Below are 13,555 nucleotides of genomic sequence, written 5' to 3' on the forward strand. Positions count from 1 at the left end.
CTTCCCTGTCCATTACCAATTCCTGAAACTTGCTCAAACTCATGTCCATCAAGTCAGTGATGCCATCCAACCATCTCATCCTCTGTTGTCCCCTTCTCCACCTGCCTTCAATCTTTCCCAGCCTCAGGGTCTTTTCAAATGAGTCAGTTCTTCGTGTCAGGTAGCCAAAGTATTGAAATTTCAACTTCAGCATCAGTCCTTCCAATGAATATTCAGGACTGATATCCTTTAGGATGCACTATTTGGATCTCCTTGCAGTCCAAGGGACTCTCAAGAGTCTTCTCCAACACCACAGTTCAAAAGCATCAATTCTTCGGCACTCAGCTTTCTTTATAGTCCAACTCTCACATCCATAAATGACTACTGGAAAAACCATAGCTTTGACTAGATGGAACTTTGTTGGTAATGTCTCTGCTTTTTAATATGCTGTCTATGTTGGTCATAGTTTTTCTTCCAAGGAGCAAGCCTCTTTTAATTTTATGGCTGCACTCACCATCTGCAGTGATTTTTGAGCCCCCCAAAATAAAGTCTCTCACTGTTTCCACTGTTTTCCCATATATTTGCCATGAAGTGATGGGACTGGATGCCATGATCTTAGTTTTCTGAATGTTGAGTTTTAAGCCAACTTTTTCACTCTCGTCTTTCACTTCCATCAAGAGGCTCTTTAGTTCTTCGCTTTCTGCCATAAGAGTAGTGTCATCTGCGTATCTGAGGTTATTGATATTTCTCCCGGCAATCTTGATTCCAGCTTGTGCTTCATACAGCTTGGCATTTCACATGATATACTCTGCATATAAGTTACATAAGCAGGGTGACAATATATAAGCTTGATGTACTCCTTTCCCTATTTGGACCATGTTGTTCCATGTTCTGTTGTTCCATGTCCATTTTTAAGTGTTACTTCTTGACCTGCATACAGATTTCTCAGGAGGCAGGTAAGGTGGTCTGGTATTCCCATCTCTTTAAATTTTTCCAGTTTGTTGTGATCCACACAGTCAAAGGCTTTGGCATAGTCAATAAAACAGAAGTAGATGCTTTTCTGGAACTCTCTTGCTTTTTTGATGATCCAATGGATGTTGACAATTTGATCTCTGGTTCCTCTGCCTTTTCTAAATCCAGCTTGAACATCTGGAAGTTCACGGTTCACGTATTGCTGAAGCCTGCCTTGGAGAATTTTGAGCATTATTTTACTAGCGTGTGAGATGAGTGCAACTGTGTGGTAGTTTGAGCATTCTTTGGCATTGCCTTTCTTTGGGATTAGAATGAAAACTGACCTTTTCCTGTCCTGTGGCCACTGCTGAGTTTTCCAAATTTGCTGGCATATTGAGTGCAGCACTTTCACAGCATCATCTTTTAGGATTTGAAATAGCTCAACTGGAATTCCATCACCTTCATTAGCTTTGTTTGTAGAGATGCTTGCTAAGGCCCACTTGACTTCGCATTCCAGGATGTCTGGCTCTAGGTGAGTGATCACATCATTGTGATTATCTGGGTTGTGAAGATCCTTTTTGTACAGTTCTGTATATTCTTGCCACCTCTTCTTAATATCTTCTGCTTCTGTTATGTCCACACCGTTTCTGTCCTTTATTGTGCCCATTTTTGCATGAAATGGTCCCTTGGTATCTCTAGCACTGTTTGATTCCTGGCCTAGGGAGATTCCACATGCTGCAGAGCAACTAAGTCTGTGTGCCACAACTACCTGAAGCCCTAGAGCCCTTGCTCTGCAACAAGAGAAGCCACCGCAATGAGAAGCCTGCACACCTCAACTAGAGAAAAGCCTGCACAGCAACAAAACCCCAGCAGAACCAAAAATAAATAAATGTTACATACATATATACTTACCTATGTGTGTACATATATATAAAAATATGTATGTATATGTATATATATATATGTGTATATATATATAAATGATCCCACAGGCCACAAGGCATGGTCAAAAATAAAAATACACAGGATATCTGTTATTCTTTACAATTTTATGAGTTTATCTCAAAATTTAAAAAAAGATTAAAAAGATCAAGTACTTTATTTGAACAATGAATTCATTCAAGTAAGTGCCATAAAAATTAATCAAAAAACATTTAGATTTAAATTTTAATGATTAATTACAACCTAGAAATCTTCCTTATCAATATCTATATTCTTTTGAAGATGTACATTTTCTCTATATTTTTGAGAATTAACTTTTAATTATTTACTTCTTTATTGCCATGCCTTGAGGCCCGTAGGATCTTAGTTCCTTGAAGTGAAGTGCTCAGTCGTGTCCAGCTCTTTGTGACCCCGTGAACTGTAGCCTACCAGGCTTCTCTGTCCATGGAATTCTCCAGGCAAGAATACTGGAGTGGGTTGCTATTCCCTTCTCCAGAGAATCTTCCTGACCCAGGAATCGAACTGGGGTCTGCTGTATTGCAGGCAGATTCTTTACTGTTTGTTTACCAGTTCCCAGACCAGGGATGGTCCCCACCCCCACCCACTTTGGAAACTCAGAATCTTAACCACTGCACCAGCAAGGAAGTCTCAAGAATGAACTTTTGAAAAGTCCAAAGTCATTCGTCTACACAGGATATTTTAGACATGAAAATTATTCATTTTTTAAAACAGGAAATAAAGGGGGACTTCCCTGGTGGTCCAGTGGTTGGGACTCTGCCCTTCCACTGCAGAGGGAGTGGGTTTGATTCCTGGTCAGGGAACCAGGATCCTGCATGCCACACAGTTTGGCCACAAAAAAAAAAAAGAAAGGATGTGGCTTCAAGCATAATAAGCTCTTTGTACTCAAGGGCTTATCACTCTGTAAAGAAATTCTGGAGATAGAATTACAGAAATCAGACACATAAAGAATCTTTGTGGTACAATCAGTCTTCATTATATCTTTTATTGGAATGTAACTTAAGCTGTTGTAATCCTTTTGACCTTGTGAGCACCACCATATAAAGTTTTTTTTTTTTTTGCCATGTGGTATGTGGGATCTTAGTTTCCTGGCCAGGGATCAAACCCATGACCCTGGCATTGGAAGTGCAGACCTCTAACCACTGAACCACTAGGGAAGTTCCACCATCATATAAAGTTTTGAAGACGAAAGATAACCCCCACAATAGAACACAGCTTTATTTTAACTGAAAATCTGTGTTAATATGAAGATAACTCAGGCTAAAAAACATGTTTGCCTTATTCGTATTAGAGACACTTGGGATTCCATCCTGTTTATGGTTGGTACCATTGGTAAGTGACCTATCACAAGACCACTAGAACCATCATTAAGATGTTAGGTGAATTCTTGAAGATCTGTCCATTCATGTAGTGGTAGACGTAATAGATGATTAATAAAAACCTGAATTGTATGATGTGAAAAATCAAGTATTTGAGTAATACTTTAAAGTTATTCATCACTTCATGATATTTTTATTCTTCTTGCAATAAATATGCATGTTTACTTCAGAATAGAATGAGGTTTCAAACGTCAGTTTCTCTAAGTTAATGTATTTCCAAATTTAAAAGCAAGTTACAAATTTTTGAAGTCTCAGAACAGATTAAAATTGGCAAATATATATAATAAAGGCAGTGGATCAGCCAGTAAAAAGCTAGTATGAAGGTTAAAAGACAAAAGCAACTAAAACTACAATTAGAAGCTAAGTAATGCATAAAATAAAAAGATATAAAATATATCAAAAACATAGAATGAGGAGAAAAGGGAACACTTGTACACTGTTGATGGGTATGTAAATTAGTGTAGCCACTGTGGAAAACCCTATGCAGGATCCTTAAAAAACTAAAAATAGAACCACCATATGATCCAGCAATAACACTCTTTACAGTATCTGAAGAAAATGAAAACACTAATTTGAAAAGATGCATGTACCCCAATGTGCATAGCAGCATTATTTACAATAGCTAAGATATGGAAGCAATCTAGTGTCCCATCAACAGATGAATGGATAAAGAAGATGTGGTATATATGTGTGTACAGATTCACACGTACACACACTACTACTCAGTGATTAAAAAAAAATGAAATTTTGCCATTTGCAACAACATACGTGGACTTGGTGGGAATTATGCTTAGTGAAGTAAGTCAGACAAAGACAAATACTGTATAGTTTCACTTACATGTGGAAACAGTTAGACTGCAATCAAACAATATTAACATATCCATAAAAAAAGAGGCACTCTTAGAACACTAAGAGTGAATCCTAATGTAAACTATGTACTTTGGGTGGTAATATTGTGTTAATGTAGGTTCATTAGTTATAACAAAGGTACCACTCTGGCTGGGGATGTTCACAATGGGGAGGCTATACATGACTAAGGCCAGGGAGTATACCAGAAATCTAATAAATTTTGCTGTGACCCTAATTTTGCTCTAAAAAAATAAAGCCTATTAAAAAAGGCACCTATTCTAGAAAATTTTAAAGCTCTAAGTAGAGTTCTTACTGAGACTTCATTTAGTTTACCTTAATTGTTGTTCCAAGCGGTTTGCACTATTTTGTAAATTCTTCAAGCAAACTAGTTGATTACAAAGCAAAATTAGATAAATGTATCTTAAATTCTGTTATACTATGTTATATATGTTATATTAGTATATATATAAACTATTATATATTATAAAGTAGACTTTAAAGAGCTACTTTAACAAAGTTTATGGCAAAGATTCTATATTTGTATACAAGATCCTATTACCTCATCATATTACCTTTCTAATAGATTATATAAATGCTCACTGCTGATAAAAAAATAATGTTCACCAATATGTCATATGCATAGTTAGTGTTTTATTCTTTGAAGAATGGTTCTGAAACATCACACTAAGTCAGGTTGAAAGGAAAAGTTTAAAATAGTTTTATAAGGATATTACATATGTACTGACTCTTCACTCTACAAAATCTTCATCATAGAGCTTATGATACACCTAGTTAGAAGTAGCACCCAGGTTTTCCAGATAGTCATTATTTCTCTCTTGTTTGCATAGACTTCTTCTCATTGGCTGCCTTCTGCTTTTGTTGCATGATCTCAGAGTCCCTATAATGGGGAAAAAGGCTATAAGTTGTTACAGAAAAACTATGTTCTCCCTTGTATTTTATAATAATCCATCCAGTATCTTAGAAGAAAATTTAAAAGAAGATATACAATTTCATGTCTTTCCATTTTCATAGATGGAGATGGAATGGGAAGGCAAAGAATGGAAATGCTTTGAAGTCAGGTCTTATTTTGAATACAATTTGTATTCAGGTATGTGTGTGTGTCTTTATGTTTCATATATACCACACATATACACATCATTTGACATGAGGCAGTTATATGCAGAAATAATGGCAATTATTCTTGGTTGTGAACACAGGTAATTCACTCTAAATTTTTTCATGAAAGGGGCATTTCAGAAGTGTTCTAGATATCTTAAGTGATACCTAGAATTAGGACATAGATGTCATTATATTAAGCAATTCAGTTTCTTACAAGCCAAAAGCCAAATAGCTAGTGATGAAAAATGGATTACACTCAAGCAGGATATTCAGGGCATTTTCTTAACCCTTTGTCTCTGGTTGAATCTGCAACTACTGTGAACTAAAACCAAACTACCTGGGCTGGATGGTCCATGAGCCCATATTAAAAACATATTAAATCACTATGTATTCAACAGCTCCAATGTATCAGGCACTTTGCTGGCTTTGAATTAAATCCCACAACAACTTTGAGTTTTTGTCTTTATGTTTCAGCTTGAAAAGTTAAAGGCTTAGAGCTAACTCATCTGCCTCAAATCACATAAAAACCAAGGTTTGTCCAGTTTCAAAGTCTAGGCTCTTTCCTCTATTGTCACTGCATATTTAATATTAGGTTTTAATTCAGGATGAGTAGCTATGTCCATGTCATTAAGACATTTCTATTCATGCATTGGAGAAGGAAATGGCAACCCATTCCAGTATTCTTGCCTGGAGAATCCCGGGGAAGGGGGAGCCTGGTGGGCTGCCGTCTATGGGGTCGCACAGAGTCGGACACGACTGAAGCGACTTAGTAGCAGCAGCAGCAGCAGCAGCATAAAGCCAATAGCAAAAACAAAGAATGAGAACGAAGGAAAAACAAGACAGTTACCCAAAAAATTGAGGTATCCTGAATAAAAAGTTACTTTTCTGTTTGTAACCAAACTCTGCTGTGTTTTCTATATGACATTAGTAGTGTTATTGAAGTTCAGAGCCTCAATCTCTCATTGCATGCATTGAGGCTAATACTACTTTTCAGGATTATAATGAATAGAGGTTAATATAGAGCACCTAGCATAGAGCTTTGTAAATAGTGGGCAGTCATTAAGTAGTGGCTATCGCTAAGCCAAGCTGTACTAGGTTTCCCAACAAAAATATTATTTCAGGGTTACTGACCTGTACCACTCCACTGATTGGTTCACCTCTACTCCTATCTAAGCAAATTTAAAGCAAAGCTTATCACTTTAACAATGTCATAGTGTGAAGTGGTAATTAAGGGATTCAACCTCATTAAACTCTGGCTGTATATCAGAATCACCTAAGGAACTTTTAAAATCAGGCTTAACTTAAGTATAATAAAATGTAATACCTAGAGCACCTTTTGGGGGGCTATGCAGCATGGTGGCATACAGGATCTTAATTCCAGGACTAGCACAGAGTCTTAGCCACTGGACCACCAGGGAAGTCTACCTAAAGCACCTTTTAATATCCAACCCCAGACCAATTAAATCAGGACTGGGTGTAGGCATAGGTTTGAGCAGACATCAAGGTTTCCCAGGTGGTTCTAATGAGTAGCCAGGCTTGACGACCGCAGAGAAGCCATAATGAAGCCTGTGTAATCAATTATTCACCTGATCTCCAAGTTTCACATGGACAACAAAATATGATTTTAGAGTAAAATTAAATTTCGCTAACTTTTTTTTATAAAAATGATTTTCCTAAAAAACTCTTAAGCTGTAGTGTTAAAGTATTTCTGTAGCAACTTTATATTATTTGTCATTTATAGTCATATATCAAGGCTGTACGTCTGCATTCTCTCCAATTCAGTGGCTTCTGAAGATATAACTACATATATTTTGTGTCTCTTTCAAAAGAGTTATCAATATAATTGGTGACCTGTCATACAGACAAGTATAGGTAGGATGTCTGCTTTGAAAATGTTTATCCTTAGCACCTAACAATTCTTTGCACACAGAAGCTAAATGGAATTCTTATGGTTGTTGTGAGTTGAATGAAATTCTCTGCAAGACAAATAATAGCTTGAGAGCTTCAAATTCTTCATCCATGAGTTGGGATAATGACTACCCCACATAGTTTTAGTATGACTGGCACATAACCAATAGGCAGCTGTTACCTGTTCCCGCACGTTAGGCCTCATACTACTAAGGACTTAAAAACTGCTTTTCATTCTTCAAAATGAAAACTTCTGTGACTTGAGAATTCCTTCAGTATCACTTACCGCTGCTTCCTCTGAGAGGTAGTCAGGCTATCCTCTTTTCTTTTTCCCTTACTAACTTCCTGGGATTTCTTCATGTTTTTCTGGCGGGCAAGTTCTCGTTGATTTCCACCTACAAAGAGCAACAGTCATGTTATTTTTCCATCTCCAAAATTAATAATTCCATTCTACAGCTCTTATTTAAAAGGATCTGAAGTTTGCTTTTGAAGGGATGAGCCAGCAGAGTACTGCATGGAAAGGTGTTTAGGGATCTGAAGACAAGGAGGAAACTTAAAGGTAAACACAAGGTCTTAACAATATTATGGTACCCGTTAAGGTGCTCACTGACCATAAATACCAGACCTCTTAAAAGAGGCATTCCAACCGTCTGTCTACATGGGCCAGTATCCTAAAATAGGGTCTGGCTTTTTGAGATGAAGAGAGAAAGATCCACACCACAGATCATATCTCGCACACGTTTTGTTGTTTTTAGTCGCTCAGTTGTGTCCAACTCTTTTGCGATCCCCAAGGACTGTAACCCGCCAGGCTCCTCTGTTTATGGGATTTCCCAGGCAAGAATACTAGAGTGGGTTGCCATTTCCTACTCCTGGGGATCTTCCAGACCCAGGGATCGAGCCTACGTCTCCTGTGTCGGCAGGCGGGTTCTTCACCGCTGAGCCACCAGAGAAGCCCTCGCATAAGCTGGCCCATTGTAATTCTACTGTTAAGCGAGCACTACAGATGCTTCCAAGACAGTACCTTCCAGGGCCAAACAAAGAACTAGGGAGGAGACCCTGTCCTCATTAGGCCTCGGGACTTTAAGTATTAAGTACCAGCATACACCACCTCCAGACCTAGGACCTCGCTCCCAGGGATCTCCACACACCTCACCTCCGGGGAGGGGTTCCTTACGTGTCAACTCGCTCCTGTGAGGCAGACACCTACCTGCCCGACCTTTCAACCGGACCAGACTCAATCGCCCCTCTCCCTCCGCGGACTAAAAACCTGGTCCGCGAAGCGCTTAGACCGAAGGGGTTTCACCAGCCCGCCCCTGCCTCCTTGCCCGCCGCGCCGCGGAGCTCGACTTCCTCGCAGGACACTCCCCGCCGCTTTCCCTACCCGTCCGCACACTCACGGGCCATGACGACAACCGGACCGAGCTTGGAAGAGAGCGACTCGAAAAAGCAACGACTGCCTCGCACGCTCAGCCGCAGTCCCCACCCGTTGATCTGGAAGACCGAGCCCCCGCGGGCCCCCGCCGGGATACGCCTCTGCTCTGCCGGCGGCCCCGCCCACCGAGACCCGACAACAGCCGCCGGCGTGGCCGGCGAGCGACTGCGCGTGCGCGGCCAGGAGGGCGGGGCCGTGCGCGGCAGGGGCTCCGAAGCCGCAGCTGCAGGAGTGGCACCGTAGTCGGTCGCGGGGGTCCCTTCGGCTGTGCAAGTTCGGTAGCGTCCTGAAAGCGGGTCCTTGAGTCTGAGAGAGGTATAGGAGTGTGTGGATTTTCCCCTGTGTATCCGGGGCACTGGGGCTTCACTAGCCTCCATATTTTTGGTAAAGACGTAAACACTACACTATCTAACTTTTTCGACAGAGAACGTTAGTTTTTTTTGTTTGTTTCCCGCATCCCGTTGTAGAGGCCGGACTGGGAGAAGGGGGACAGAACAGGTTGAAGATTAACTGTGAAAGGCAGTGTTGGCCCTTTACGTATTTTCCTTCTTTATTCAAGCACCAAGCCTGCAAGGTAGGCTTGTGCTGCGCTGTGCTTAGTTGTTCAGTCGTGTCCGACTCTGCGACCTCACGAATTGCCATGACTCTTCTGTCCATGGGATTCTCCGGGCTAGAACACTGGAGTGGGTTGCCATGCCCTCCTCCAGGGGATCTTCCCAACCCAGGGATCGAATCCAGGTCTCCCACATTGCAGGCGGATTCTTTACCATCTGAGCCACCAGGGAAGCCCAAGGTAGGCTTAATTCTCATTTTAGGAAAGAGGAGCCTGAGACTCTGAGACCAGAAGCGCAGACTTAATAAGTAGGGACTGGTAGAAGTGAGATTCAAATTTAAAAAGGACTCTCAAGTCTCTTCGTTTCCCGTTTGATCCCAGTGCGCTTGTCACGGTGCATAGTACTTTAGAGTTCTGTGGATCTGTTCTTGGGTTGTGTGATGGGGAGAGAATGCTAGGGAATGCAGTCTTATCACAAATTCAAAATAGCCAAGAATAAAAGTTGTGACCAACCTAGACAACATATTAAAAAGCAGAGACATTACTTTGCCAACAAAAGTTCGTCTAGTCAAGGCTATGGTTTTTCCAGTAGTCATCTATGGATGTGAGAGTTGGACTATGAAGAAAGCTGAGTGCCGGAGAATTGATGCTTGTGAACTGTGGTGTTGGAGAAGACTCTTGGGAGTCCCTTGGACTGCAAGGAGATCCAACCAGTCCTTCCTAAAGGAGATCAGTCCTGAGTGTTCATTGGAAGGACTGATGTTGAAGCTGAAACTCCAATACTTTGGCCACCAAGGGGACGACAGAGGATGAGATGGTTGGATGGCATCACCGACTCAATGGACATGAGTTTGGTTAAACTCCGGGAGTTGGTGATGGACAGGGAGGCCTGGCGTGTGCAGTCCATGGGGTCACAAAGAGTCGGACACGACTGAGTGACTGAACTGAACGAACCTTAAAACTTACATAAAAGCCATGGAGCACCTGCCACTGTTAGAAACAGACGTGTAGATGCTTGGTGCTTATTTTCTTTGTCTATTCCCCTCTATTACTAACTGAGAAATGTGTAGAGTTTGTCTGGACACCCTAAAATCACCCTATTTTTTTAAAGTCTTTAATTTGGAAGGTTTCATATATATACAAAAGTATAAAAAATACCGTGATGGACCTCTAAGTATATACGACCAAGCTTCAACAATTTTTATTTCACCTCATAAAAACTACCTGAGGGTTCTGGACTTGGAATATCTGGATATTGAAAGCCCAGCTTTCCCAATGAGTAGGTGTGTGAATTTGGGAATGTCATTTCATTGCATTAAAGCTTCCTTACCTAAAAATTGGGGAGGTAATTGTACCTCCTTCACTGGACCTCTCCTTCACTGAATATATGTGAAGTGCTCAGTGCCCAGCACAGGAATGTACTCACGTGTTAGTTATATTGTCATCATTCTTTCAGCCCCCCAGAGCCTTTCCTGCTTACCACTGTCCCTGCATCCCACTCATCCTCCTCAGTACTCCTTACAGGCCAGGTGTCTGTTTCCACTTAGAGTCCTCTAAAGAGATCATCTAAAGAGGAAGGGAGGGGAGTTTGGGATTAAAGTTAAGTGGTAGAATTGTTTCTGTGTGTGGTCTTAAGAGTCTAACTGAGTGTTTCCTTTGCAGCTAAAAATATAGTTTTTGAGTTTCAGGGATACACATGATATACACTATGTATACAAGTAACATGTGTGTCTGCCAGAGAAAACTGGGGACTTTTAAAATTATAATACTGTTAAGCCTATACCAACTTTGATATGTAAAAATATCTTATGATTTTATCTTAAATAGTAAAATTGAATCTGACTCTATTCCCATCCCTTTACAAATGAGAAATTAAATCCTAGTCATTATTTACTTCTTTACCTGCAGAATTGTGTGAATACCATAGACTTTTAGGTGAAACAGGACATCTGGGGAAAGGTCTGGTGTCTTTAGTGTATACCAAAATATGCTGTCCAAAGCTGTATGGTTCTGGCAGTAGCTCCGAGATTCTTGAGATATCTTCAGCAGGGGTTATTTTTGTTAAGTCTTTGAGCTTTCTTAGGTGTGTTTGAGGTCTTGTACCCTCTCCAGAGTACTGGAGGGAGCCCACATCAGACCTTCATTTCCTTCCCAGTCTTAAAGGAATCTCTTCTGATTTTTCAGCCTTGTTTTCCTACCCTTAAAAACACTTGTCTGTTTTCTTTCTGTTTCTGAATGAACTAGCAATCTCTTTAATCAGTTCGGGATTTTATTCCTTTGACATTTTGTTGTTAATGTAGTAAGACGTTCTTGTAGAATTTTCTTCTGCTTCTAAGAAGGAAGTCAGGTTTTTGTTTTCCACTTATGAGTCAGGGGACTTGTATAACCAATTCAAACACAGGCCTACAATCTACAGAGTCAGCCTGTTCTCTGGACATTTTCCCTATCATCATAGAGCACTTCCCTAACCACCCTACATAAAGTAAACCAGCCTCCCATTAACCTCTATTATAATTTCCTTTAAATTTCTTTCATGGTATTTAATAATTCTTAAATTATCTTGTTCACTTGTTGAATTTTTCTCTCCCACCCAGTATGCCTTGCTTATTGCTCTATTGCTCCCTCTTGAAGCATATTAAGAATGTTCACATTAATTTACAAAGTTTAACTATAGTAACTTTTAAATTTCTTTTAATTTTTGACTGTGTCACAAGGTTTGTGGGGTGTTAGTTCCCTGACCAGAGATGAAACCAGTGCCTTTGGCAGTGAAAGTGCAGAGTGCTAACCACTGGACCTCCAGGGAATTCCCATTAACTATAATAATTTTTGAACAAAGATTATATTCACGTTAAACAGTCAACAAGGTATATAGTGAATGGTGTTCTTCCCATGACTTACTTCCCAAAAACACAGTTCCCTTCCTGGAAATTAACTATTACCACTTTCTTCACACTTGAATTTCTAATCTACATTCTACTCAATTTAGAATTTTTTTGAGAACTTTATTTTTTACCTTATTTGTTTATTTATTTATAGCTGTGCTGGTCTTTGTTGCAGCTGGTGGGCTTTTTCTCTAATTGTGGTGAGGCAGGGCTACTCGAGTTGCTGTGCACGGAGTCATTGTGGTGGTTTCTCTTGTTGCTGAGCACAGGGTCTAGGACCCAAGGACTTCAGTAGTTCAGCTTGTGGGCTCTAGAGTGTGGGCTCAGTAGATGTGGTGCAGGGGCTTATTTGCTCCTTGGCGTGTGGAATCTTAGTTCCCAGACCAGGGATCAGACTCATGTAGCTTGCATTGGATCAAGGATTCTTAACCACTGGACCACCAGAGCAGTCCCTCCAACTTAGAATTTTTAAGCCTTAGGATGTGCTGACGAACGGACAGTGTTCTACAGGACCCTCTAAAAATGGCCAGTAGTTTACAAAGAATTTTTTTGGTCACGCTACCTTGCGGGTGGGATCTTCCTTGCCCAACCAGGGATGGAACCCAGTGCCCTCTGCAATGGAATCACTGGATCATCAGAAGTCCCAAGGCCAGCAATTTTAATAATTTCCATAAAAGTGTGGGCTGAGGGATTTAGTACTTCCTTCTCCTCTTTCGAACAACTCCTAAGGACCCCTGGAGAGGGAAGCGCACACTGCCACAAGTCTCTCTTTCAGTATTTCCGGTTCCCAGGTAACCCAAGCTCGGTAGCTTGACAGTTACCATGACTCCGGTCGCTGTACGTCATTCTCCGGCGCTGGATGATGACGTGATCAGTTCCGGCGCTCTCCGAGGGCGGGGGAGCAAGGTATAGGAGAAAACTTAGCTATTAGTGTAGCAGGGTCATGAAGAAGAGGCGGCGGCGGGAGATCCCAGGCGGTGGCGGGGGCGCGAAATTGCGGTAGCTGGCCGCTAGGCTGGTGGTGTGGCTTTGTGGGAAGGGCGTAGTTCCTAAAGCTCTCTGCGGGCAGCGGCCGGGGCTCGGGGCTGCGAGCGGCCCTGGGGCCGCCTCCCCGGGCCCCCTGGCTCCGCCATGTTCCGCAGGGCACGCCTTAGCGTGAAGCCGAATGTCAGGCCCGGAGCAGGCGCCAGGGCCTCCACCGCCCCCAATTCCCAACGTGAACAAGAGGTTCCAAAACCGCCGGAGCCTGCCGCGGCCTCTGCTCCGAAGCCAGCGGAATCCACAGATGTGCCCCCGGTCGATTCTGGGGAAGCGGAGCCCCAAGAAAAGACTCCCAAGAGCAGGTAAGTGCTCGCAGAGGGGAGCATTTTCATTTGCCCCCGCCTCTCCGGGAGCGTCACCTGGAAGCTGAGCAAAGAAAGTTTACCGTAGAAATACTCCCTCGCTTGCCCTAAGCCTGACAGTTGAGGCCCACGAACACGCTGCCAACTGCAGTTGGTCCCTTTGACCACGGTGTGGCAGGTGTGGGTTTTGTTACAGGGTA

At 41.8% G+C, this 13,555-nt stretch overlaps 2 protein-coding genes across 2 annotated transcripts in view; one reads left to right on the plus strand and one right to left on the minus strand.

Moving 5' to 3' along the window:
- Window positions 1–4,749: 4,749 nt before the first annotated feature.
- Window positions 4,750–12,059, minus strand: LOC145516813 (uncharacterized). Its single transcript, XM_081518514.1, has 3 exons — window positions 8,543–12,059; window positions 7,432–7,540; window positions 4,750–5,016 (listed from the first exon to the last, which is right to left on the minus strand). Exons 1-3 carry the CDS (start codon window positions 8,952–8,954, stop codon window positions 4,944–4,946), a joined length of 594 nt encoding a protein of 197 aa, XP_081374640.1. The 5' UTR covers window positions 8,955–12,059; the 3' UTR covers window positions 4,750–4,943.
- Window positions 12,060–12,907: 848 nt separating this feature from the next.
- BDP1 (BDP1 general transcription factor IIIB subunit) overlaps window positions 12,908–13,555 on the plus strand; it is an 80,370-nt gene continuing 79,722 nt past the window's right edge. The window contains exon 1 of the mRNA XM_081518513.1: window positions 12,908–13,355. Coding sequence (XP_081374639.1) covers window positions 13,144–13,355 — 212 coding nt within the window. The 5' untranslated portion in view covers window positions 12,908–13,143. The remainder of the gene's footprint in view (window positions 13,356–13,555) is intronic.

Source organism: Giraffa tippelskirchi, chromosome 8 (genome assembly GCF_054371585.1).
Source record: "Giraffa tippelskirchi isolate mGirTip1 chromosome 8, T2T-mGirTip1v1.2.pri, whole genome shotgun sequence".
Lineage (NCBI taxonomy): Eukaryota > Metazoa > Chordata > Mammalia > Artiodactyla > Giraffidae > Giraffa > Giraffa tippelskirchi.